Source organism: Oncorhynchus mykiss, unplaced genomic scaffold (genome assembly GCF_013265735.2).
Source record: "Oncorhynchus mykiss isolate Arlee unplaced genomic scaffold, USDA_OmykA_1.1 un_scaffold_229, whole genome shotgun sequence".
Lineage (NCBI taxonomy): Eukaryota > Metazoa > Chordata > Actinopteri > Salmoniformes > Salmonidae > Oncorhynchus > Oncorhynchus mykiss.
The window spans coordinates 404,322-430,572 of NW_023493697.1; the positions used below are offsets into that span (position 1 = coordinate 404,322).

The 26,251-nt window shown below is 44.4% G+C and overlaps 1 protein-coding gene across 1 annotated transcript; it reads right to left on the reverse strand.

Annotated features, from left to right (window-relative positions):
• Window positions 1-1,348: 1,348 nt before the first annotated feature.
• LOC110487332 (zinc finger protein 184) lies at window positions 1,349-24,559 on the reverse strand. Its single transcript, XM_036973314.1, has 16 exons — window positions 24,196-24,559; window positions 23,173-23,317; window positions 22,283-22,807; window positions 21,429-21,518; window positions 16,354-16,418; window positions 15,034-15,232; window positions 12,884-13,423; window positions 8,051-8,244; window positions 7,743-7,892; window positions 6,747-7,180; window positions 6,545-6,639; window positions 6,065-6,250; window positions 5,051-5,233; window positions 4,118-4,179; window positions 3,126-3,576; window positions 1,349-1,595 (listed from the first exon to the last, which is right to left on the reverse strand). The coding sequence occupies exons 1-16, from the start codon at window positions 24,202-24,204 to the stop codon at window positions 1,450-1,452; spliced, it is 3,474 nt and encodes a 1,157-aa protein (XP_036829209.1). The 5' UTR covers window positions 24,205-24,559; the 3' UTR covers window positions 1,349-1,449.
• Between the last annotated feature and the right edge of the window lie 1,692 nt (window positions 24,560-26,251).

Here is a 26,251-nt window from a genome sequence, read left to right on the forward strand (position 1 = left end):
AGTTAAATACTGTAGTATATAGTTATTAGTTAAATACTGTAGTATATAGTTATTAGTTAAATACTGTAGTATATAGTATATAGTTATTAGTTAAATACTGTAGTATATAGTATATAGTTATTGGTTAAATACTGTAGTATATAGTATATAGTTATTAGTTAAATACTGTAGTATATAGTATATAGTTATTAGTTAAATACTGTAGTATATAGTTATTAGTTAAATACTGTAGTATATAGTATATAGTTATTAGTTAAATACTGTAGTATATAGTTATTAGTTAAATACTGTAGTATATAGTATATAGTTATTAGTTAAATACTGTAGTATATAGTTATTAGTTAAATACTGTAGTATATAGTATATAGTTATTAGTTAAATACTGTAGTATATAGTATATAGTTATTAGTTAAATACTGTAGTATATAGTATATAGTTATTAGTTAAATACTGTTCTTATGCACGGCGCAACGCCGGAGTGCCTGGATAGTTATTAGCTGTGGTATATTGGTTAAATACTGTAGTATATAGTATATAGTTATTGGTTAAATACTGTAGTATATAGTATATAGTTATTAGTTAAATACTGTAGTATATAGTTATTAGTTAAATACTGTAGTATATAGTTATTAGTTAAATACTGTAGTATATAGTATATAGTTATTAGTTAAATACTGTAGTATATAGTATATAGTTATTAGTTAAATACTGTAGTATATGGTATATAGTTATTAGTTAAATACTGTAGTATATAGTTATTAGTTAAATACTGTAGTATATAGTATATAGTTATTAGTTAAATACTGTAGTATATAGTATATAGTTATTAGTTAAATACTGTAGTATATAGTATATAGTTATTAGTTAAATACTGTAGTATATAGTTATTAGTTAAATACTGTAGTATATAGTTATTAGTTAAATACTGTAGTATATAGTATATAGTTATTAGTTAAATACTGTAGTATATAGTTATTAGTTAAATACTGTAGTATATAGTTATTAGTTAAATACTGTAGTATATAGTATATAGTTATTAGTTAAATACTGTTCTTATGCACGGCGCAACGCCGGAGTGCCTGGATAGTTATTAGCTGTGGTATATTGGTTAAATACTGTAGTATATAGTATATAGTTATTAGCTGTGGTATATTGGCCATACACCACAACCCCCGAGGTGCCTTATTGCTATTATAAACTGGCTACCAACGTCATTAGAGCAGTAAAAATCTATGTTTTGTCATACCTGTGGTATATGTCCTGATATACCACTCCTGTCAGCCAATCAGTATTCAGGGCTCAAACCACCCAGGTTCTAATGATTTTGACGGAGCAGAGAAGCAGGTTGTTGCAACCATCATTTATTCAATCAAAGGCAATTAATTAAACATACATATCTGTAATAGGGTACAGTAACTAAATGATATCATGAACCTAATTATTTCCTAATCAATGGCTTTGATCAGGTCCTTCAAATAGAGTCGGAGCAGGAGTGAGGCTTGTGTTCTCTGTGTGGTGATGATGGTGTTTAGCTGTGTGATTCTCCTGCTGGGGAGGTCTCTCCTCACGGTCTGAGCAGTAGTTAGGACTCTCTCCTGGGGGAACAGTAAGTACGGGTTACATAGAGAACACAATATGGGAAATACACAACGTACCCTTTAAGATATGAGATGTTACCCAGATGGCACCCTATTCCCCATAGAACTCTGGTCTAAAGTAGGGGATAGGATGGCACCCTATTCCCCATAGAACTCTGGTCTAAAGTAGGGGATAGGATGGCACCCTATTCCCCATAGAACTCTGGTCTAAAGTAGGGGATAGGACGGCACCCTATTCCCCATAGAACTCTGGTCTAAAGTAGGGGATAGGACGGCACCCTATTCCCCATAGAACTCTGGTCTAAAGTAGGGGATAGGATGGCACCCTATTCCCCATAGAACTCTGGTCTAAAGTAGGGGATAGGACGGCACCCTATTCCCCATAGAACTCTGGTCTAAAGTAGGGGATAGGACGGCACCCTATTCCCCATAGAACTCTGGTCTAAAGTAGGGGATAGGATGGCACCCTATTCCCCATAGAACTCTGGTCTAAAGTAGGGGATAGGACGGCACCCTATTCCCCATAGAACTCTGGTCTAAAGTAGGGGATAGGATGGCACCCTATTCCCCATAGAACTCTGGTCTAAAGTAGGGGATAGGATGGCACCCTATTCCCCATAGAACTCTGGTCTAAAGTAGGGGATAGGATGGCACCCTATTCCCCATAGAACTCTGGTCTAAAGTAGGGGATAGGATGGCACCCTATTCCCCATAGAACTCTGGTCTAAAGTAGGGGATAGGATGGCACCCTATTCCCCATAGAACTCTGGTCTAAAGTAGGGGATAGGATGGCACCCTATTCCCCATAGAACTCTGGTCTAAAGTAGGGGCTATGATGGCACCCTATTCCCTATAGAACTCTGGTCTAAAGTAGGGGATAGGATGGCACCCTATTCCCCATAGAATTCTGGTCTAAAGTAGGGGATAGGATGGCACCCTATTCCCCATAGAATTCTGGTCTAAAGTAGGGGATAGGATGGCACCCTATTCCCCATAGAACTCTGGTCTAAAGTAGGGGATAGGATGGCACCCTATTCCCCATAGAACTCTGGTCTAAAGTAGGGGATAGGATGGCACCCTATTCCCCATAGAACTCTGGTCTAAAGTAGGGGATAGGATGGCACCCTATTCCCCATAGAACTCTGGTCTAAAGTAGGGGATAGGATGGCACCCTATTCTCCATAGAACTCTGGTCTAAAGTAGGGGATAGGATGGCACCCTATTCCCCATAGAACTCTGGTCTAAAGTAGGGGATAGGATGGCACCCTATTCCCCATATAACTCTGGTCTAAAGTAGGGGATAGGACGGCACCCTATTCCCCATAGAACTCTGGTCTAAAGTAGGGGATAGGATGGCACCCTATTCCCCATAGAACTCTGGTCTAAAGTAGGGGATAGGATGGCACCCTATTCCCCATAGAACTCTGGTCTAAAGTAGGGGGTAGGATGCCATTTGGGACACAAAGATGGTAAGTCCTTATTACATCATGTTTCTTTAAGTTCAACAGCCTCCCTCCCTCTACTTACTAAGTTCAACAGCCTCCCAGTCCACTTCTACTGGGGACTGAATGAATCTGCTGACTTCCTCATCCTCTTCTTCTTTAACCGTCATCCCAACAGTTTGACTCAAGTCCTCCAGCTCCACCTCTTCCTCTTCTTCTTTAACCATCACCCCAACAGTTTGACTCAAGTCCTCCAGCTCCTCCTCCTCCACTACTTTAATGTTCATCCCCAGTGTCTGACTGAAGACCTCTCTGTCGTCAGGACCCAGTGTCTGACTGAAGGCCTCTCTGTCGTCAGGACCCAGTGTCTGACTGAAGGCCTCTCTGTCGTCAGGACCCAGTGTCTGACTGAAGGCCTCTCTGTCGTCAGGACCCAGTGTCTGACTGAAGGCCTCTCTGTCGTCAGGACCCAGTGTCTGACTGAAGACCTCTCTGTCGTCAGGTGACGATCCAGATCCGGATTGGTCACCCGGATTCTAGAATGAAAACAGTGATCAATAATACAGGAAGTAATATTTCCTCTGAAGATCAGGGTCTGTGTTAATAAAGCATCTCAGAAGAGGAGAGCTGATCTAGGATCAGGTCCCCTTGTACATGTGATGTTGTTCAGATCCAATAGGAGAGCTGATCTAGGATCAGGTCCCCCTGTACATATGATGTTATATGATGTTGTTCAGATCCGATAGGAGAGCTGATCTAGGATCAGGTCCCCTTGTACATGTGATGTTGTTCAGATCCAATAGGAGAGCTGATCTAGGATCAGGTCCCCCTGTACATATGATGTTATATGATGTTGTTCAGATCCAATAGGAGAGCTGATCTAGGATCAGGTCCCCTTGTACATATCAGATCCAATAGGAGTGCTGACATCAGGTCCCCCCTTGTCCATTATTTATCATCTAAAATGCAAAACTGATCTTAGATCAGCACTCCTACTCTGAGATGCTTGATACATTTGGCCCCTGAAATAGATTACATTAGTTTACAGTAACATGTACAAAGCTAATTTTCTCCCACCTTGTTGATGTCTGATGTAGGAAGACTTTCTTCACTACCGGAGCCACGGACAGGACTCTCTCCTGTGGAGATGGGTTGGTATTATGGGTTATAATGTATAGAATAACTATCTTCAAAGTAATGACTCGGGACGTCGGGTTTGATGTGAAAGCTTCTTTTAGTAATAGTACTTGTTCACGTTACATTTAACTGGCTTTAGATTCTACAGAACAATGAAAGTAAGTTGCTAGCGAAAGGTCAGTAGAATCACTTGTCATTTGCACATAACTGGCGCGTTCTCTCTCTACTTCCTGTCGCAAGGCATTCTGGAACTTGCAGTCAAAAGCGTAATTCAATACAAACCAATACAATTACATTTGTAAATAACTGTAAAGAAAATATCTTTATATCCAGCTCAATTAATTAACTTAAACATTAACTCTGTAACCCATTAAAGTTACAACATCATGAGACTACCAGAGCCACGGACAGGACTCTCTCCTGTAGAGATAGGTTGGTAGGACTCTCTCCTGTAGAGATAGGTTGGTATTATGGGTTATAATTAGACTACCAGGACTCTCTCCTGTAGAGATAGGTTGGTAGGACTCTCTCCTGTAGATATAGGTTGGTATTATGGGTTATAATGAGAATACCAGAGCCACGGACAGGACTCTCTCCTGTAGAGATAGGTTGGTAGGACTCTCTCCTGTAGAGATAGGTTGGTATTATGGGTTATAATGAGACTACCAGAGCCATGGACAGGACTCTCTCATGTTTATCATTTGATGGAAGGATGGATGGTCTAAAGTAGTGCACTATGTAGGGAATAGGGGGCCATTAGGGGTGTATCTTAGGGTAAAGTAGTGCACTATGTAGGGAATAGGGAGCCATTTTGGATGTATCTTAGGGTAAAGTAGTGCACTACGTAGGGACGAATAACCTGCCTCCACTTACTAAGATGAGAAGGGTCCCAGCCAACGTCCTCTCCATCAGAATTGATCAGACCACCAACTTCCTCCTCCCCGTCTTCCTGTCCCCCGTTGTGACCGAGGTCCTCCCCCATGTGTGCCTGTAGGTGTTTTCTCAGAGCCTGCTCTGTAGGGAGGTCCTGTCCACACACTGGGCAGCATTGAGGCCCTGGGGAAATGGTTTGTAAACGTTAGAATGCTAGCAACAGCGTTCTGTTTGTTTTGTGTCGGCAGTGAAGTGGCCGACAGTCTCAGAAGACAGGGAAGTGGCCGACAGTCTCAGAAGGCAGCGAAGTGGCCGACAGTCTCAGAAGGCAGCGAAGTGGCCGACAGTCTCAGAAGGCAGTGAAGTGGCCGACAGTCTCAGAAGGCAGCGAAGTGGCCGACAGTCTCAGAAGGCAGCGAAGTGGCCGACAGTCTCAGAAGGCAGTGAAGTGGCCGACAGTCTCAGAAGGCAGTGAAGTGGCCGACAGTCTCAGAAGGCAGTGAAGTGGCCGACAGGCCGAGAAGGCAGCGAAGTGGCCGACAGTCTCAGAAGGCAGCGAAGTGGCCGACAGTCTCAGAAGGCAGTGAAGTGTCCGACAGTCTCAGAAGGCAGTGAAGTGTCCGACAGTCTCAGAAGGCAGTGAAGTGGCCGACAGTCTCAGAAGGCAGGGAAGTGGCCGACAGTCTCAGAAGGCAGTATGAGGTAAACATGAGTATCTGTTTCCTGTCTAAACGGCCACTACAAATAATACAAATAAATAATAAATAAATAATAATAAATAAATAATAATAAATAAATAATAATAAATAAATAATAATAAATAAATAATAATAAATAATAATAATACAGGCTTTCTATTACACGTAGTGAGATTAGCATCTGCAGTTTGAATACATAGAAAATGGATATATTTGCAGCTTCGCCGTAACATTCTGGAATGTTCATTCAAATCGTTCCAACTGAAATGGTTACTGTGGCAACGCGTCGGCTGTAAAGGGAAGTGGTTGAACTCACCTCCTGTCTGGTTCTCTCTTGCGTGGGTCCGGAGGTGGTACTTCAGAGTGGCAGGCTGGGCGAACCTCCTCCCACACAGGGCGCAGAAGTACGGCTTCTCCCCTGTGTGCACCATCTGGTGTCTCTTCAGGACGTCTGCCTGGCTGAACCGTCTCCCACAGTCGGGGCAGGAGTACGGCTTCTCCCCTGATGGATGGGTGGACGGACGGGTGGGTGGGAAAGACAGACAGTGTCACTCCACAATAATGAGCCATTTACTTCATGTTTGTATATTATTTCTTATTGTTGTTGAAATGGAACCTGGAAGTAATCATTTCATTGGACGTTGTTTTACCATGTGTATCCCAGACAAATGACAATGCTGTAATGTATACTGTCAATAGCTGCATAAAGATTCAGGTTTTATTTAAAGAACCACATTGTGGACAACTCGAGAGTTTTGAGACACTGATGTCCTTCGATCGTTAAAATCAACCTCACCTGTATGCACTCTCAAGTGGACTTTCAGGTGCCCGTTGTCGCGGAAACCCTTCCCGCACTCGGGGCAGACGCAAGGTTTCTCTCCCGTGTGAGACCTAAAATCAAATCGTTCTTCATTCAAAGTGCATTTAAAACTTGGAAACGGACTTTACGGTAAAACAACAAGGAGATCAAAAATGAAAACGAGAATGAAATAGATGACCTCTGATGCATCTTCAGGCTGTCCTTCTGGGTGAAACTGGCGCCACACTCCAGGCACTGGTAAGGCTTCTCCCCGGTGTGAATCCGCTGGTGTTTCTTCAGGTTTCCTATCTGAGCAAAGCCCTTGGCACACACAGAGCAGGAGTAGGGCCTCTCTCCCGTGTGTGTTCGCTGGTGCACTTTCAAAAATTCATTTTGGGTGTAACTCTTGCCACAGACGGCGCAAGAATAAGGTCTCTCCCCCGTGTGTGTCCGTAGGTGGACTCTAAGACTTCCCTTCTGGGTGAAGCTCTTCCCACACACAGAGCAGGAGTGAGGCTTCTCTCCGGAGTGTATCCTCTCGTGTTCTCGGAGGCCTCCTGAGTGGGCGAACCTCTTGCCACAGTCAGGACAGGGGTAGGGCTTCTCCCCTGTGTGTACCCTCTGGTGTCTCACCTTATGGAACACAATGGAAATAAGTCATTAATTTGTTGTTTTGTGTTATCCTGACAGGGGTAGGGCTTCTCCCCTGTGTGTACTCTCTGATGTCTCACCTTATGACTTACAGCCACTTCATTGTGTTGTCCTGACAGGGGTAGGTCATTGACAGTAAGTCTGTAAGTCATTGACTTGTTGTTTTGTGTTGTCCTGACAGGGGTAGGTCATTGACTTACAGCCACTTCATTGTGTTGTCCTAACAGGGGTAAGTCATTGACTTACAGCCACTTCATTGTGTTATCCTGACAGGGGTAGGTCATTGACAGTAAGTCTGTAAGTCATTGACTTGTTGTTTTGTGTTGTCCTGACAGGGGTAGGTCATTGACTGTAAGTCTGTAAGTCATTGACTTACAGCCACTTCATTGTGTTGTCCTGACAGGGGTAGGTCATTGACTTACAGCCACTTCATTGTGTTATCCTGACAGGGGTAGGTCATTGACTGTAAGTCTGTAAGTCATTGACTTGTTGTTTTGTGTTGTCCCGTCACGTTTCATGTACTGTGTGTATACATCAAACTCACCAGGTCACATGGGCGGGAAAACTCTTTCCCACAGTCCAGACAACAGTGAGAAAAGGTTTTGGATGGTTCTGTTTGGTCCTCTTGATCCGGTTCTCCTGATGCAGAGGGGCTGTGGGATGGGGACGGGCTGGGCTGGTTGTTAACATCATCCTAAAAGAGGACGAAGGGCAGAAGGCAGCCATTACTAGTTCTGGAGAGGGGAACAATTGTTTTGTTGTGGTAGACTATACGAGTGTTGTGTTGCCGTGGACCATACGGGTGCTGTGTTGCCGTGGACCATACGGGTGCTGTGTTGACGTGGACCATACGGGTGCTGTGTTGACGTGGACCATACGGGTGTTGTGTTGCCGTGGACCATACGGGTGTTGTGTTGCCGTGGACCATACGGGTGTTGTGTTGCCGTGGACCATACGGTTGTTGTGTTGCCGTGGACCATACGGGTGTTGTGTTGCCGTGGACCATACGGGTGTTTTGTTGTGGTAGCCCATATGAGTGTCCAATACTTGGATCAGGGAATCAGGGCCTGTATTTCACAAAGCATCTAACAGTAGGAATGCTGACCTCAGACCCTCCCTGTCCAGGTAATAAGCCAAAACTGATCCTAGAGCAGTGTGTTTGTGTTAGTGCTTGGTAGGAACAAATGACTGCACCAGATCAGACTGGCCTTGTCTCAAAAGACCCACCCAGTGGCATGGTGTCAAAGTTGCGACTACAGACTGACTGAACAGCAGCAGTAAACAAACCGCCAGCTTGATACTTTGTAACATTAACTACAATCAAATCAGTTTTCAGACGACTGAGCATAAACGGACCTGGCATAACCGGTCTGTGCTATTACTGCAACTCTGTCACGCATCGTCTTGCAATTACAGCAATGGAGTGTTCACAACCCGATTTGAGACAAAGCTTGCCCATTCATGTCATGTAAGGCATTCGGCCTAGGACAATGTTATTAGATTTGGCTGGCTAGCTAACGGGCATTCATCCCTCCCGTCTTACCTCGTCCATTATGGGTCGGTCAGAGTGAATTCTGCCGATATGTTATTGATTGTTGTTCTTTTGCGTTCACATCAGCTGGAGGTCACTCACGTCAGTTGAACAATTTACTGGTCGTGAAACGATTTGAAACCTAACCAGCCATCTTAACGAAGGCAATACATGCAGAAATCCTATATGTTGCCATTTTAACAGTAACTAGCTAGCTAGACTGTTTTGAAGAAAGGTAAATAAGCCGACTGTCTGCGTTACTGCATCACCGTACTTCCGGGTATAATTCTTCTGCATGACTGAACTACCCGGTGCATTAGCGCCACCTAGTGTACAGGAGTGAGAAGGCAGGCAATACAAGGAGCTTACAACCAGCTGGAATCTTGTTCAAAATATATTTTTTTTTATTGAAACTTTATTTAACTAGGCAAGTCAGTTAAGAACAAATTATTATTTACAATGACGGCCTACCCCACAAACCATTCACATGCTGCCAACCAGATGTAATGATGAGTTCAATGTCCTAAACGCAAAATCACCACCTCTTCCTTCCTAATATGACCTTTGAACCTTGGTCCACTGACCTTTCTGTAGAGGGCATATAAACACCGGCCCTTGGGCTCAGAGTCCCATCTCTTCTGACACACATCTATCAAAATGGCTCTGATCCTACATTTGGCCTCATCTCTACCCAGTGGAACATTAATATCAATGATATATTGTTTCAAAGCTCTTTTGGCTAACTGGTCTACAATTACATTTCCTTCCACACCCAAATGTGCTGGGAGGCACTGCATCGCAGTGTTGCGGCGTCACTACCTAGCCTGGTTCGATCCCAGGCTGTAGTATGTCACAACCGGCCGTGACCGGGAGTCCCATAGGGCGGCGCACAATTGGCCCAGTATCGTCCAGGTTAGGGGAGGGCTTGGCCATGGGGGGCTTTAGTTGGCTCATCGTGCTTGTGGCGGGCCGGGCGCCTGCAGGCCGACTCCTTGTGGCGGGCCGGGCGCCTGCAGACTGACTCCTTGTGGCGGGCCGGGCGCCTGCAGGCCGACTCCTTGTGGCGGGCCGGGCGCCTGCAGACTGACTCCTTGTGGCGGGCCGGGCGCCTGTAGGCTGACTTCGGTCATCAGTTGAACTTTGTTTCCTGTGACACATTGGTGCAGCTGGCTTCCGGGTGTGAAGAAGCGCAGCTTGGCGACCTTCGCCTCTCCCGAGCCCTTCGCCTCTCTACACCCATTCTCTCAATTCCCCATAACATGAATACCTCCGATAGCAGGTCACTCAGACTTACCAGATGATAAACTATTCCAAGACAGACGGAGAATCTGAGCATCCTATAATTCTAACAGGTTGTACGTCCTCCGCCCACTGGAGGACAACTATTATCACCCACAGTTCAACTGAGTGTACTGACAGTTCCCCTGCTGTAATCATAGTAAACACTTCAGTATAGCCCTGTTACATTGCCCTGACAGTTCCCCTGCTGTAATCATAGTAAACACTTCAGTATGGCCCTGTTACATTGCCCTGACAGTTCCCCTGCTGTAATCATAGTAAACACTTCAGTATAGCCCTGTTACATTGCCCTGACAGTTCCCCTGCTGTAATCATAGTAAACACTTCAGTATGGCCCTGTTACATTGCCCTGACAGTTCCCCTGCTGTAATCATAGTAAACACTTCAGTATGGCCCTGTTACATTGCCCTGACAGTTCCCCTGCTGTAATCATAGTAAACACTTCAGTATAGCCCTGTTACATTGCCCTGACAGTTCCCCTGCTGTAATCATAGTAAACACTTCAGTATAGCCCTGTTACATTGCCCTGACAGTTCCCCTGCTGTAATCATAGTAAACACTTCAGTATAGCCCTGTTACATTGCCCTGACAGTTCCCCTGCTGTAATCATAGTAAACACTTCAGTATAGCCCTGTTACATTGCCCTGACAGTTCCCCTGCTGTAATCATAGTAAACACTTCAGTATGGCCCTGTTACATTGCCCTGACAGTTCCCCTGCTGTAATCATAGTAAACACTTCAGTATAGCCCTGTTACATTGCCCTGACAGTTCCCCTGCTGTAATCATAGTAAACACTTCAGTATAGCCCTGTTACATTGCCCTGACAGTTCCCCTGCTGTAATCATAGTAAACACTTCAGTATAGCCCTGTTACATTGCCCTGACAGTTCCCCTGCTGTAATCCTAGTAAACACTTCAGTATAGCCCTGTTACATTGCCCTGACAGTTCCCCTGCTGTAATCATAGTAAACACTTCAATATGGCCCTGTTACATTGCCCTGACAGTTCCCCTGCTGTAATCATAGTAAACACTTCAGTATAGCCCTGTTACATTGCCCTGACAGTTCCCCTGCTGTAATCATAGTAAACACTTCAGTATGGCCCTGTTACATTGCCCTGACAGTTCCCCTGCTGTAATCCTAGTAAACACTTCAGTATAGCCCTGTTACATTGCCCTGACAGTTCCCCTGCTGTAATCATAGTAAACACTTCAATATGGCCCTGTTACATTGCCCTGACAGTTCCCCTGCTGTAATCATAGTAAACACTTCAGTATAGCCCTGTTACATTGCCCTGACAGTTCCCCTGCTGTAATCATAGTAAACACTTCAATATGGCCCTGTTACATTGCCCTGACAGTTCCCCTGCTGTAATCATAGTAAACACTTCAATATGGCCCTGTTACATTGCCCTGACAGTTCCCCTGCTGTAATCATAGTAAACACTTCAGTATAGCCCTGTTACATTGCCCTGACAGTTCCCCTGCTGTAATCATAGTAAACACTTCAATATGGCCCTGTTACATTGCCCTGACAGTTCCCCTGCTGTAATCATAGTAAACACTTCAGTATAGCCCTGTTACATTGCCCTGACAGTTCCCCTGCTGTAATCATAGTAAACACTTCAGTATAGCCCTGTTACATTGCCCTGACAGTTCCCCTGCTGTAATCATAGTAAACACTTAAGTATAGCCCTGTTACATTGCCCTGACAGTTCCCCTGCTGTAATCATAGTAAACACTTCAGTATAGCCCTGTTACATTGCCCTGACAGTTCCCCTGCTGTAATCATAGTAAACACTTCAGTATAGCCCTGTTACATTGCCCTGTAAAAGCCCCATGTTTACCAGGGCCGTCTTCAAGCATAGCAAATAAAACCCTTATTCTTCATATCCATCAGCTTGGCTCAGTAGTGTGAAAAGAGTTGGCATAAAAATGGTACCCAAAAACAGAAACTTTATTTTTTATTTTTTAAATAGATTTAAAAAGTTGGGTAGGTTTTTGTAACCTATTTATTGAAATCACCATGACACACCTTTGTTTAGGATCCTATAGCGACGTAATGAACTGAATGACAGCATGGACGGAGCCACAGCTCTCTCTCTCTCTCTCTCTGTGATCCAAATGTCCTGCGACTGCACATTATTTGGGATGTTATCCAATATAGAACACAATTATTACATCAACATTCTTTTTTTTTTAAACAATCATTTCAACTGGGTTCCTCACACAGGATGTGGTGGACAGAGAACAAGCGTTGTTCCACGATTCCAATTTAGAACACCGTCTAGCGGCCATCTTTTTGGGGTTCACTTTCTCTGGTTCAAGTTCAGTAACAAACTGAACAGCGCTGATTATTTCATCTCTCCATCAGAACTGGGTGCTTTTCTTCAAGTGGAATGTAGAGCCACGTCCATTGTAATAGTTCTAACCGAGTCTATCGTTCTTCATCATTAGGTTAATAGTTGTGTTTGTCCACCCTACTAACAAAACATCCATTAGTTCTACTGTCAACACTTACTGATAAAGCCTCCCCATTCTTACCCCCCAGACGGAGTAGGGTGAAGTTGCCCCTAGACGCTGGTCACTTTTGCATCTCCCCCACTAATGGTTAAGGTTAGGATTCAGACAGGGGAACTTCACCCAGCGTCTGTCCCCTCCCCAGCAGCCCGTGTCCTGCATCAGAATTCTGTGAATCATTTAAGTGGATTCTAGAACCATGTCTATTCCAATGGAGTGTATTGTTCTCCTGTCTGATGACGATCAACGTGTTTCATTGTTGTTGTCCAGCCGGCTAACATCCCCTATAGGAACACTAAGCTTATCACGTCTTATGTTCAAAGCCTCGTGGTCATTCACTCCGTCTCCTCTCCAGTATCAGCGTGCGTCCGGTCTCTGTGGTGTGTCCGTTGGTGAGCCCGTAGCTTCTGACAGCGGCCGTATCTCTTCCCACAGTAGTCACAGCTGTACGGCCTCTCCCCTGTGTGAACTCTGTGGTGGATCCGGAGGTCTGACGCTCTAGAGAACCCTCTCCCACAGACCAGACACATGTGAGGCTTCTCTCCACTGTGAGACTGCTGGTGCTCCCTCAGATGTCCTGATTGGGTGAAACTCTTCCCACACACAGGGCAAGAGTAGGGCTTCTCTCCCGTGTGTGTGAGGAGGTGTCGTCTCATGGCTCCCAGGTGAGCGAACTTCTTGCCACAGTCGGGGCAGGGGTACGGCTTCTCTCCCGTGTGGATTCTCATGTGGATCTGTAGTACCGAGAGCTTGTAGCACTCTCTGCCACACACTGAGCAGCAGTGAGACGTCTTAGTTTTGTGACTCTCCTGGGGTTCAGGATGTTCTGATGTGGCGGGACTCGCTCTGCTGTCTAAGCCACAGTTAGGGCTCTCTCCTGTGTGAATAACAGAGTGGGTTAGGTATTGAGACGAGCAAGTCGACATTCATTCACAGTCCGTATCCCAAATGGTACCTTATCCTCTATCAAGGGCATCCACTTTGTCCAGGACCCTGGTCAACAAGTAGTGCACTTCATAGGAGATAGGGTGAACAGAACCCCAGTCAACTAAAGAACAGAGTTCTACCTCCACTTACTATCTTGAACAGAATCCCAGTCAACTAAAGAACAGAGTTCTACCTCCACTTACTATGTTGAACAGAATCCCAGTCAACTAAAGAACAGTCAGCGTTCTGCCTCCACTTACTATGTTGAACAGAACCCCAGTCAACTAAAGAACAGTGTTCTGCCTCCACTTACTATGTTGAACATTATCCCAGTCAACTAAAGAACAGTGTTCTGCCTCCACTTACTATGTTGAACATTATCCCAGTCAACTAAAGAACAGTGTTCTGCCTCCACTTACTATGTTGAACAGAATCCCTGTCAACTAAAGAACAGAGTTCTGCCTCCACTTACTATGTTGAACAGAATCCCAGTCAACTAAAGAACAGAGTTCTGCCTCCACTTACTATGTTGAACAGAATCCCAGTCAACTAAAGAACAGAGTTCTGCCTCCACTTACTATGTTGAACAGAATCCCAGTCAACTAAAGAACAGCGTTCTGCCTCCACTTACTATGTTGAACAGAACCCCAGTCAACTAAAGAACAGTCAGCGTTCTGCCTCTACTTACTATGTTGAACAGAATCCCAGTCAACTAAAGAACAGAGTTCTGCCTCCACTTACTATGTTGAACAGAACCCCAGTCAACTAAAGAACAGTCAACGTTCTGCCTCCACTTACTATGTTGATCAGAACCCCAGTCAACTAAAGAACAGAGTTCTGCCTCCACTTACTATGTTGAACAGAACCCCAGTCAACTAAAGAACAGAGTTCTGCCTCCACTTACTATGTTGAACAGAACCCCAGTCAACTAAAGAACAGTCAACGTTCTGCCTCCACTTACTATGTTGAACAGAACCCCAGTCAACTAAAGAACAGAGTTCTGCATCCACTTACTATGTTGAACAGAAGCCCAGTCAACTAAAGAACAGAGTTCTGCCTCCACTTACTATGTTGAACAGAACCCCAGTCAACTAAAGAACAGTCAGCGTTCTGCCTCCACTTACTATGTTGAACAGAACCCCAGTCAACTAAAGAACAGTCAGCGTTCTGCCTCCACTTACTATGTTGAACAGAATCCCAGTCAACTAAACAACAGAGTTCTGCCTCCACTTACTATGTTGAACAGAACCCCAGTCAACTAAAGAACAGAGTTCTGCCTCCACTTACTATGTTGAACAGAACCCCAGTCAACTAAAGAACAGTCAGTGTTCTGCCTCCACTTACTATGTTGATCAGAACCCCAGTCAACTAAAGAACAGTGTTCTACCTCCACTTACTATGTTGAACAGAACCCCAGTCAACTAAAGAACAGTCAGTGTTCTGCCTCCACTTACTATGTTGAACAGAACCCCAGTCAACTAAAGAACAGAGTTCTACCTCCACTTACTATGTTGAACAGAACCCCCGTCAACTAAAGAACAGTGTTCTGCCTCCACTTACTATGTTGAACAGAATCCCAGTCAAATTCTTCTCCTTCAGAATTGATGAAACCACCAACTTCCTCCTCCTCTTTCACTTCCTCCTTCTCCTCTTCTACAATATGAATGCTCATCCCAGGTGTTTGAGTGATGTCCTCCTCATGTCTTGGATCGGGACCCTGGGACTCTATAGCTTTGGTGCTGGATTGGTCACCGGGATCCTACAATGAAAACATAACATCATCATTAACCATGTCAGAACTCTATTTATAAACACAATACAAGAAAGCTTTACATTTTAGGTTCAAGGCCTGACAGCTTTACATGAGGTTCAAGGCCTGACAGCTTTACATTAGGTTCAAGGCCTGACAGCTTTACATGAGGTTCAAGGCCTGACAGCTTTACATGAGTTTCAAGGCCTGACAGCTTTACATGAGTTTCAAGGCCTGACAGCTTTATATTAGGTTCAAGACCTGACAGCTTTACATTAGGTTCAAGACCTGACAGCTTTACATTAGGTTCAAGGCCTGACAGCTTTATATTAGGTTCAAGACCTGACAGCTTTACATGAGGTTCAAGACCTGACAGCTTTACATGAGTTTCAAGGCCTGACAGCTTTACATGAGTTTCAAGGCCTGACAGCTTTATATTAGGTTCAAGGCCTGACAGCTTTACATTAGGTTCAAGGCCTGACAGCTTTACATGAGGTTCAAGGCCTGACAGCTTTACATTAGGTTCAAGACCTGACAGCTTTACATGAGGTTCAAGGCCTGACAGCTTTACATTAGGTTCAAGGCCTGACAGCTTTACATTAGGTTCAAGGCCTGACAGCTTTACATTAGGTTCAAGACCTGACAGCTTTACATGAGGTTCAAGGCCTGACAGCTTTACATTAGGTTCAAGACCTGACAGCTTTACATTAGGTTCAAGGCCTGACAGCTTTACATGAGGTTCAAGACCTGACAGCTTTACATTAGGTTCAAGACCTGACAGCTTTACATGAGGTTCAAGGCCTGACAGCTTTACATGAGGTTCAAGGCCTGACAGCTTTACATTAGGTTCAAGACCTGACAGCTTTACATGAGGTTCAAGGCCTGACAGCTTTACATTAGGTTCAAGACCTGACAGCTTTACATTAGGTTCAAGGCCTGACAGCTTTACATGAGGTTCAAGACCTGACAGCTTTACATGAGGTTCAAGACCTGACAGCTTTACATGAGGTTCAAGGCCTGACAGCTTTACATTAGGTTCAAGGCCTGACAGCTTTACATGAGGTTCCATGTGCGGCCTTTAAAATAAATACATTTAATCTCATAAAATGTTGGTCATTAATGTCTCCCACCTTGTTGATGTGTGATGTAGGGGGACTTCCTCCTTCACTACCAGAGTCATGGACAGGACTCTCACCTGTAGAGAGAGGTTGGTATTATGGGTTATAATGAGACTACCAGGACTCCTGTAGAGATAGGTTGGTATTATGGGTTATAATGAGACTACCAGGACTCCTGTAGAGATAGGTTGGTATTATGGGTAATAATGAGACTTCCAGAACTCTCTCCTGTAGAGAGAGGTTGGTATTACGGGTTATAATGAGACTACCAGGACTCTCTCCTGTAGAGATAGGTTGGTATTATGGGTTATAATGAGACGACAGGACTCTTTCCTGTAGAGAGAGGTTGGTATTATGGGTTATAATGAGACTACCAGAGTCATGGACAGGACTCTCTCCTGTAGAGAGAGGTTGGTATTATGGGTTATAATGAGACTATCAGAGCCATGGACAGGACTCTCCTGTAGAGAGAGGTTGGTATTATGGGTTATAATGAGACTATCAGAGCCATGGACAGGACTCTCCTGTAGAGAGAGGTTGGTATTATGGGTTATAATGAGACTACCAGAGCCATGGACAGGACTCTCCTGTAGAGAGAGGTTGGTATTATGGGTTATAATGAGACTATCAGAGCCATGGACAGGACTCTCCTGTAGAGAGAGGTTGGTATTATGGGTTATAATGAGACTACCAGAGCCATGGACAGGACTCTCCTGTAGAGAGAGGTTGGTATTATGGGTTATAATGAGACTATCAGAGCCATGGACAGGACTCTCTCCTGTAGAGAGAGGTTGGTATTATGGGTTATAATGAGACTACCAGAGCCATGGACAGGACTCTCTCCTGTAGAGAGAGGTTGGTATTATGGGTTATAATGAGACTATCAGAGCCATGGACAGGACTCTCTCCTGTAGAGAGAGGTTGGTATTATGGGTAGTAACATTAACATGATGCTTTCTCTGGACGTGATTCTACAGGACCTCCACCAGCCGAAGCTCAGTAGTAACATTAACATGATGCTTTCTCTGGACGTGATTCTACAGGACCTCCACCAGCCGAAGCTCAATAGTAACATTAACATGATGCTTTCTCTGGACGTGATTCTACAGGACCTCCACCAGCCGAAGCTCAATAGTAACATTAACATGATGCTTTCTCTGGACGTGGTTCTACAGGACCTCCACCAGCCGAAGCTCAGTAGTAACATTAACATGATGCTTTCTCTGGACGTGGTTCTACAGGACCTCCACCAGCCGAAGCTCAGTAGTAACATTAACATGATGCTTTCTCTGGACGTGGTTCTACAGGACCTCCACCAGCCGAAGCTCAGTAGTAACATTAACATGATGCTTTCTCTGGACGTGGTTCTACAGGACCTCCACCAGCCGAAGCTCAGTAGTAACATTAACATGATGCTTTCTCTGGACGTGGTTCTACAGGACCTCCACCAGCCGAAGCTCAGTAGTAACATTAACATGATGCTTTCTCTGGACGTGATTCTACAGGACCTCCACCAGCCGAAGCTCAGTAGTAACATTAACATGATGCTTTCTCTGGACGTGATTCTACAGGACCTCCACCAGCCGAAGCTCAATAGTAACATTAACATGATGCTTTCTCTGGACGTGATTCTACAGGACCTCCACCAGCCGAAGCTCAATAGTAACATTAACATGATGCTTTCTCTGGACGTGGTTCTACAGGACCTCCACCAGCCGAAGCTCAGTAGTAACATTAACATGATGCCTTCTAATTGCAGTCGCTGTACTCATAATATACAGGACAACGATCGCCTTATGGTGAGGATAGCTGTGTTGCAAGCCCAGCTTCAGATGCCATCGTTAGGCAAAGGGTAATTTCAGTGTAGGAAAGGATGAAACAGCGTCTGTGCCACCAGTAAGTACAGGTAGGAGTATAAATCCCATCGCACATTCCCCGCAGCCAGACAACTTTCCCTTCTGGAAGGAAATGCTGTTGGCATGCTCTACCGGTGACGCCCATTCAACCAGTTCTCCCCATTAAGCAACCGGTCAGAAGCCGAGCCTTCTCTGGTCTCTCCTCCTCCCGTTCCAGAATCACGTCCGAAAGATGTGTCGGCATCGAGTAATTGTCTCTGGCCCCTCCCAGTTAGGGGGAGTGATGAGCTCTACAGCAGTCTCACATCTCAATCGCTGGTTGAAAACTGTTTTCTGCCCCTCCCAAAAGATAGAATTTGTAGATAATTGGCCCTCTTTCTGGGACTGACCCACAAACAGGAACAAGCCTGGCCTGCTGAGGAGTGACGGACTCCATCCTAGCTGGAGGGGTGCTCTCATCTTATCTACCAACATAGACAGGGCTCTAACTCCTCTAGCTCCACAATGAGATAGCCTGCTGCCTGGCCTGCACCCTGTCAGCCAGCCTGCCAGCTTAGTGGAGTCAGCCACTAGCAGAGTCAGTGTAGTCAGGTCAGCTATCCCCATTGAGACCGTGTCTGTGCCTCGACCTAGGTTGGGCAAAACTAAACATGGCGGTGTTCGCCTTAGCAATCTCACTGGAATAAAGACCACCTCCATTCCTGTCATTATTGAAAGAGATTGTGATAATACGTCACAACTCAAAATAGGGCTACTTAATGTTAGATCCCTCACTTCCAAGGCAGTTATAGTCAATGAACTAATCACTGATCATAATCTTGATGTGATTGGTGTAACAGTATAACTTTAGTTCGTCCCCTCGCCCATACCCGGGCTCGAACCAGGGACCCTCAACAACAGTCACCCAGGAAGCATCGTTACCCATCGCTCCACAAAAGCAGCGGCCCTTGCAGAGCAAAGGGAAACCACTACTTCAAGGTCTCAGAGCAAGTGACGTCACCGATTGAAACGCTATTTAGCGCGCACCGCCGCTAACTAGCTAGCCGTTTCACATCTGTTACACTGGCATGACTGAAACATGGCTTAAGCCTGATGAATTTACTGAGTTAAATGAGGCCCTTTCTTCAGGTTACCCTAGTGACCATATCCCCCGCGCATCCCGCAAAGGCGGAGGTGTTGCTAACATTTGACAGCAAATTTAAATTGATTTTTTTTTTTTTAAAGCAGTTTCTTCTTTTGAGCTTGTAGTCATGAAATCTATGCAGCCTACCCAAGCACTTTTTATAGCTACTGTTTACAGGCCTCCTGGGCCGTATCCAGCGTTCCTCACTGAGTTCCTATCGGACCTTGTAGTCATGAAATCTATGCAGCCTACCCAAGCACTTTTTATAGCTACTGTTTACAGGCCTCCTGGGCCGTATCCAGCGTTCCTCACCGAGTTCCTATCGGACCTTGTAGTCATGGCAGATAATATTCACATTTTTGGTGACTTCAATATTCACATGGAGAAGTCCACAGACCCAATCCAAAAGGCTTTCGGAGCCATCATCGACATCATGTCCAGCATGTCTCTGGAACTAGGCATTGACACAGTCATACTCTGGATCTAGTTTCGTCCTGTGGAATAAATATTGTGGAACATAATCCTGGACTATCGGACCACCATTTTATTATGTTTGTAATCGCAACAATTAATCTGCTCAGACCCCAACCAAGGATCATCAAAAGCTGTGCTCTCAATTCTCGGACAACCCAAAGATTCCTAGATGCCCTTCCAGACTCCCTCCACCTACCCAAGGACGTCAGAGTACAAAAAAAACCTAACCAGGTATCTACATTTAACTTTACATAATACCCTAGAAGGCCTCTAAAAACAAAAAACATTTGTCACAAGAAATTAACTCCCTGGTATACAGAAAATAACCAAGCCCTGAAGCAAGCTTCCAGAAAATTAGAAAGGAAATGGCGCCACACCAAACTGGAAGTCTTCCGACTAGCTTGGAAAGACAGTAGCGTGCAGTATTGAAGAGCCCTCGATTGGCTGCTCGATCAGTCTACTTTTCCAACCTGATTGAGGAGAATAAAGACAATCCAAAGTGTATGTTTGATACTGTTGTAAAGCTAACTAAAAAGCAGCATTCACCCAGACAGGATGGCCTTCACTTCAGCAGTGATCATTTCAGGAACTTCTTTGACGAAAAGATCATGATCATTAGAAAGCGTATTTCTCTAAAACTCAGTTGTCCTGAGTCTGAACAGAACTGTCAGGACCTCGGATCAAGGGAGACACTAGAGTTTATTTAATCCTGTATCTCTCGTAAATATTCCCGAAAAAAGGTTAGGGTCTCTAAACCTTCCAGTTGCCTACTAAACTCTATTCCAACTAAACTACTGAAAGAGCTGCTTCCTGTGCTTGGCCCTCCTATGTTGAACATGATAAACGGCTCCCTATCCACCGGATATGGACCAAACCTACTAAAAGTGGCAGTAATAAAGCCTCTCCTGAAAATGCCAAACCTTGACCCAGAAAATATAAAAAACTAAATCGGCCTATATCGAATCTCCCATTCCTCTCAAAATTGTTGAACTGCCTTCCTGAACACAAATAATGTATATGAAACGCTTCAGTCTGGTTTTAGACCCCATCATAGCACTGAGACTGCTCCTAGATCTTAGCGCTGCTTTTGATACCATCGATCACCACATTCTTTTGGAGAGATTGGAAACCCAAATTGGGATACACACGGACAAGTTCTGGCCTGGTTTAGATCTTATCTGTTGGAAAGATATCAGTTTGTCTCTGTGAATGGTTTGTCCTCTGACAAATCAAATGTAAATTTCGGTGTTCCTCAAGGTTTCATTTTAGGACCACTATTGTTTTCACTATATATTTTTACCTCCTGGGGATGTCATTCGAAAACATAATGTTAACTCTCACTGGTTGGTATTTTTGGTTATAATAAGACTACCAGAGCCATGGACAGGACTCTCTCCTATCTCCATAGGAGAGTCTGCAATACCAACCTATGGAGATAGATTGGTATTACGGACTCTCCTGTGGAGATAATTTGTGAGTTAAATAAGCCAACAAGTGATCTAGGTCGTGTCCAAAATGGCACCCTATTCCCCACAGGGCTTTGGTCAAAATAAGTGCACTATAAAGGCAATGGGGTGTCAATTGGAACACACAACCAATAAAACTGATTGTGTCACCATTCTGTCTCTACTTACTGAGATCAGGGAAACTCCAGCCAACTTCCTCTCCTTCAGCATTGATGAAACCACCAACCTCTTCCTCTTCTTCTTCCTCCTTCACTTTCACTGGCAGGCAGAGAGAACGACAAAGCATATCTTTGTTAATTTATGACACAGCTATTGATGTACAGGCATCTTTAGTCTAAATGTAGAACTAATCATGATCATCAGGTCAGGAAAACCTCCTGGGACAGTTGCCCAGACACAGAATGTGCCTAGTGCCGGACTAACAAGCATTCTCAATGGGCCTAGTGCTGGACTAACAAGCATTCTCAATGGGCCTAGTGCTGGACTAACAAGCATTCTCAATGGGCCTAGTGCTGGACTAACAAGCATTCTCAATGGGCCTAGTGCTGGACTAACAAGCATTCTCAATGGGCCTAGTGCCGGACTAACAAGCATTCTCACTGGGCCTAGTGCTGGACTAACAAGCATTCTCAATGGGCCTAGTGCCGGACTAACAAGCATTCTCAATGGGCCTAGTGCTGGACTAACAAGCATTCTCAATGGGCCTAGTGCTGGACTAACAAGCCTTCTCAATGGGCCTAGTGCTGGACTAACAAGCATTCTCAATGGGCCTAGTGCCGGACTAACAAGCATTCTCAATGGGCCTAGTGCCGGACTAACAAGCATTCTCAATGGGCCTAGTGCTGGACTAACAAGCATTCTCAATGGGCCTAGTGCTGGACTAACAAGCATTCTCAATGGGCCTAGTGCTGGACTAACAAGCATTCTCACTGGGCCTAGTGCTGGACTAACAAGCATTCTCAATGGAGCATTCTCAATCCTTTATGCATTGTTTATTATTAATAAATGATCTCCCAACTCACCCTGGATAGTAGCTGCCATCTCCCTGTCACTTTTACCACCACCCCCTGTCCTCTGGTGAGTCAGCTTGTGAGCCCGGAGATTCTTTGACCTGATGTAGCTCTTGCCACACTCTGCACAGCGGTAGGGCCTTTCTCCCGTGTGAACTCTGTGGTGGATCTTCAGATCTTCTGCTCTGATATACTGTTTCAGACAGATCAGACAGTGGTGCTTCTCTCCGGAGTGAGACTGTTGGTGCTCTTTCAGATGTCCTGATTGGGTGAAACTCTTCCCACACACAGAGCAGGAGTAAGGCTTCTCTCCCGTGTGTGTGAGGTGGTGTCGTCTCATGGCTCCCAGGTGAGCGAACTTCTTGCCACAGTCGGGGCAGGGGTACGGCTTCTCTCCCGTGTGGATTCTCATGTGGATCTGCAGGATGGATAACTTTTGGCAGTGTCTTCCACACACTGGACAGGCGTGAAATGTCTTGGGTTTCTGCAGATTCTCCTGGTGTTGTTTAGCTGCTCCTGGTGGAGGTTGTCTCTCTCCTGTGTGAATGATAGTACTAATGCGTTATAACATTAGTTTTATTGGTGGAAATACACGAATTCAACACATCTGGGTTAGATCAGCGTTTCTCAATCTTGGTCCCAGGGACCCAAATGGTTGCACATTTTTGTTTTTTTTGCCCTAGCACTAAAACACCTGATTCAAATCAAGGGTTGTTGATGAGTTGAAAGTGTGTGAGTGGTAGGGCAAAAACTCAAATGTGCACTCCTTTGGGTCCCCAGGACCAGGATTGAAAATCACTGAGTCAGATGAACGTAAATCATTCAACGATAAGTCATTTTCTATTCTATCCCCCCCCAAAAAAAAATCCAATTCAAAAACATTCCGAACTATTCCAACTTACTAAAAAGAGAATCCCAGTCAACTTCTAGCAGCTTGGGGCCCTGCAGTGTTCTCTGGTTCCTGTGGTTCCTGACAGGAACTGGTGACTGTGTGGGTTTAGGTCGAGTGGGACAGGAGTTAGACAGGCTGGATCTGCCATCACCGTCCTAAAATAAATGTTTACATTACATTTTAGTCATTTAACAGACACTCAAATCCAGAGCGATTTACAGGAGCAATTAGGGTTAAGTGCCTTGCTCGAGGGCACATCAACAGATTCACCAAGTCGACTAGGGGATTCAAAGTGGCTCCCGAGTGGCGCAGCGGTCTAAGGCACTACAGACACCCTGGTTCGAATCCAGGCTGTATCACAACCAGCTGTGATTGAGAGTACCACAGGGCGGTGTACAATTGTCCCAGCGTCGTCTGGGTTTGGCCGGTGTAGGCTGTCATTCTAAATAAGAATTAGTTCTTAACTGACTTGCCTAGTTAAATAAAAATTAAATAAATTCAATTCAAACTAGTGACTGTCCCAATGCTTGTAACTGCTAGGCGATCTGCCACAGATACAATGATGGAACAGAGGGATGTCTGACGTTAACTACAATGTATTATATTATACTACTACGACCATGAGTTTTACCCTGACAATGTATCCTTCATAAATGGCTATATAGTACAATACTTCAGTCCTATGGGCCCTGGTCAAAAGCAGTGCACTATATAGGGAATCGGGTGCCACTTGGACCAGGCCAATACGATCTGATCCGGAAACAAGGCCCAGAGTGTTCCTGGCCAGGTCACGTGGTCTTTAGTCAGGGATAAATCTGCGGCCTATATTATGAATCTGACAGACCGCTAAAGATTGCATTTACTACCATGACCTACTGTAGTGGAATATAACGATCATTAGATGGAGCAATAACACAGGGATCGACTGACCGCTTGCTTTTTATTCCACAATAACTAGCCACTAACATTTGGTATGACAACAAACCAGCTAGCTACCTAGCGAACGTTTGTTACTAGATGTGCGCTTTCTCACCTCATCCATTGTGAATCGACCCAACAGTTCTTCTGTAGACTTTTGTGGTTTGGAGAAATTTCCACCGAAACAAACTGTCACCTCAGAACGGGGGGTCGGAACAGTTGTCGTGGAAACTATTTGACAGCTAACTTGTTAGCTAAACAAGCTAAATTACCAAAAGTTGTTTTGTGCCTCCTCGCGTCTAGCTCGTTAGAGTTACAATGTTTTTTTTTTACATAATGTCTATGCTAATCACAACCGTATCAGAAATGGCATATGGACATATTTTTTATCAGTCGTATTTTGAAGTGAAGTAGCTAGCTAACTAGCGCCTGCATCCACCTACTTCCGGGTTATTCTTCTTCGGTCAGTGAGCAGCTCCTGGCGCTCTACCGCCACGTGTTGGAGGGGAAAGGCAGTAAACAGGAGGGAGAGGGGCAACTGCCTGGTAAACTGCCATAGACCCTAGTGACATTAATTAAAATATCATTGATTCGTTAATTTTGGGAAAGGAGCAGGTTTTTAATGTGTATTTATTCAATCGTGACATGGATTGTGCATAGACGTCAGTGAGTGGTATTGCATGTGTTGGCTACGACGCACCGGGTTAATTATTGGCACCACCAGAACAAATACAAATATGATCAAATGTGAAGGAATTTAACATATTTGAATGATTGAGATGTAAACAAAAATAACAGAATAATTGCATAATCTCTTCAGTCAGGTTCTCCAAATTTAACGGAATGTTCGTGGTCAGTGGATGGGTTGGTTGTTAAGCAACTAACGTAAACTCGTACATCGACTTGGTCCGTACAATTGCCCTTATTTTAGCGCCCCCAAAACGTAATACTTCCAGATCAACTGTAATGTCAATACCATTGTAAAGCACAATTTCTCCCCTTTCCAACAGAATCAATTGCATGACCTAAACGCTGCCTGTTTCTGCATAATTCAAGCAGGCAATGAGCCCCGTCTGGTCTTTTTAAAAATGGCTGGTGGGGAAGCGAAACTAATGCGTGATGGTGAGGACAGCTGTCGTGTGGGAAAATTGATTCTTTTCATTCGATCTGTCCAACTTATTGACTCTAAAATGTAAATAAAACACTATAAAGAGTTTATATAATGTTTCATTACATACCAATTTAAAGGTTTGTGTCGATTTTGAAAAGTGTTTTTAGGGCGGTGCTAAAGTGATCTTAGAAATAAACAGCGGCTTCTGAAGGATGACGCAAAAAAAATGACTAGGTATTCCCCCCCCCCTTACCCCCGTCACTGTCCATTTCTTGTTTTTAAAGGACGAGAGTATGCTACACCTGGTGGAGAGAGATTGTAAGACATAAATAGTTGCTTTATGCGTGCTGTACGTTACGACATGACACGTCTAGATGTAACCGAGGGTCCGTTTTTTCAACATTTCTCCAATACCATAGAGCCATTACCATGTCGATCAACGCTTGAACAGAAACCTAGTTCACGCCCCCGATTTTGACGTCAACACAGTCCCATTAGTTTTCTTTGTAGCCTCGTTTGAATGTTGCGGTTGCGCACATTTGTAAGGAATGGGGTGAGTTTACGTTAATAATGAGGGCGCAACTTTGAGGAAAAAAACAGGCTTATATTGTTGACAATATGTAAACTATATTTTTATTCTTCAAATGTTTTTTGAAAACCAATACATTTGCACAATGAGCACTTGTTCAAATGGCTCAAATACATCGTTGTTGGTTAGCTAGCTAGTGAATTTGAGCCATATTAGCGTAGATGAGACATCAGTCAAAACAAGACGTGAGAGAACAAGATGGAACTATGGCAGCTCCTTGTCATTGTTGCTTTGCTATATGACGTTCAGAATCATAACAACACATGGCCTTCTGCCCCATTAACTTGCGCGCATCCTTTTCGTGACAATCAAATTTGATTAGTCCCATGCGCTGAATACAACTTTACAGGGAACTGCTTATTTACGAGCCCCTAACCAACAATGCAATTTAAAAAAATAAAAGACAACCCTTCTATACACTATATATACAAAAGTATGTGGACACCCCTTCAAATTAGTGGATCTGGCTAT

Excerpts from the sequence above, each read along its gene's own strand:
- LOC110487332 (XM_036973314.1), bottom strand. Across the intron at positions 15,233-16,353 it reads CTACATCACACATCAACAAG|GATCCCGGTGACCAATCCAG; the intron begins GTGGGAGACATT and ends TTTTCATTGTAG. Across the intron at positions 7,181-7,742 it reads TTTCCCGCCCATGTGACCTG|GTGAGACACCAGAGGGTACA; the intron begins GTGAGTTTGATG and ends GTGTTCCATAAG.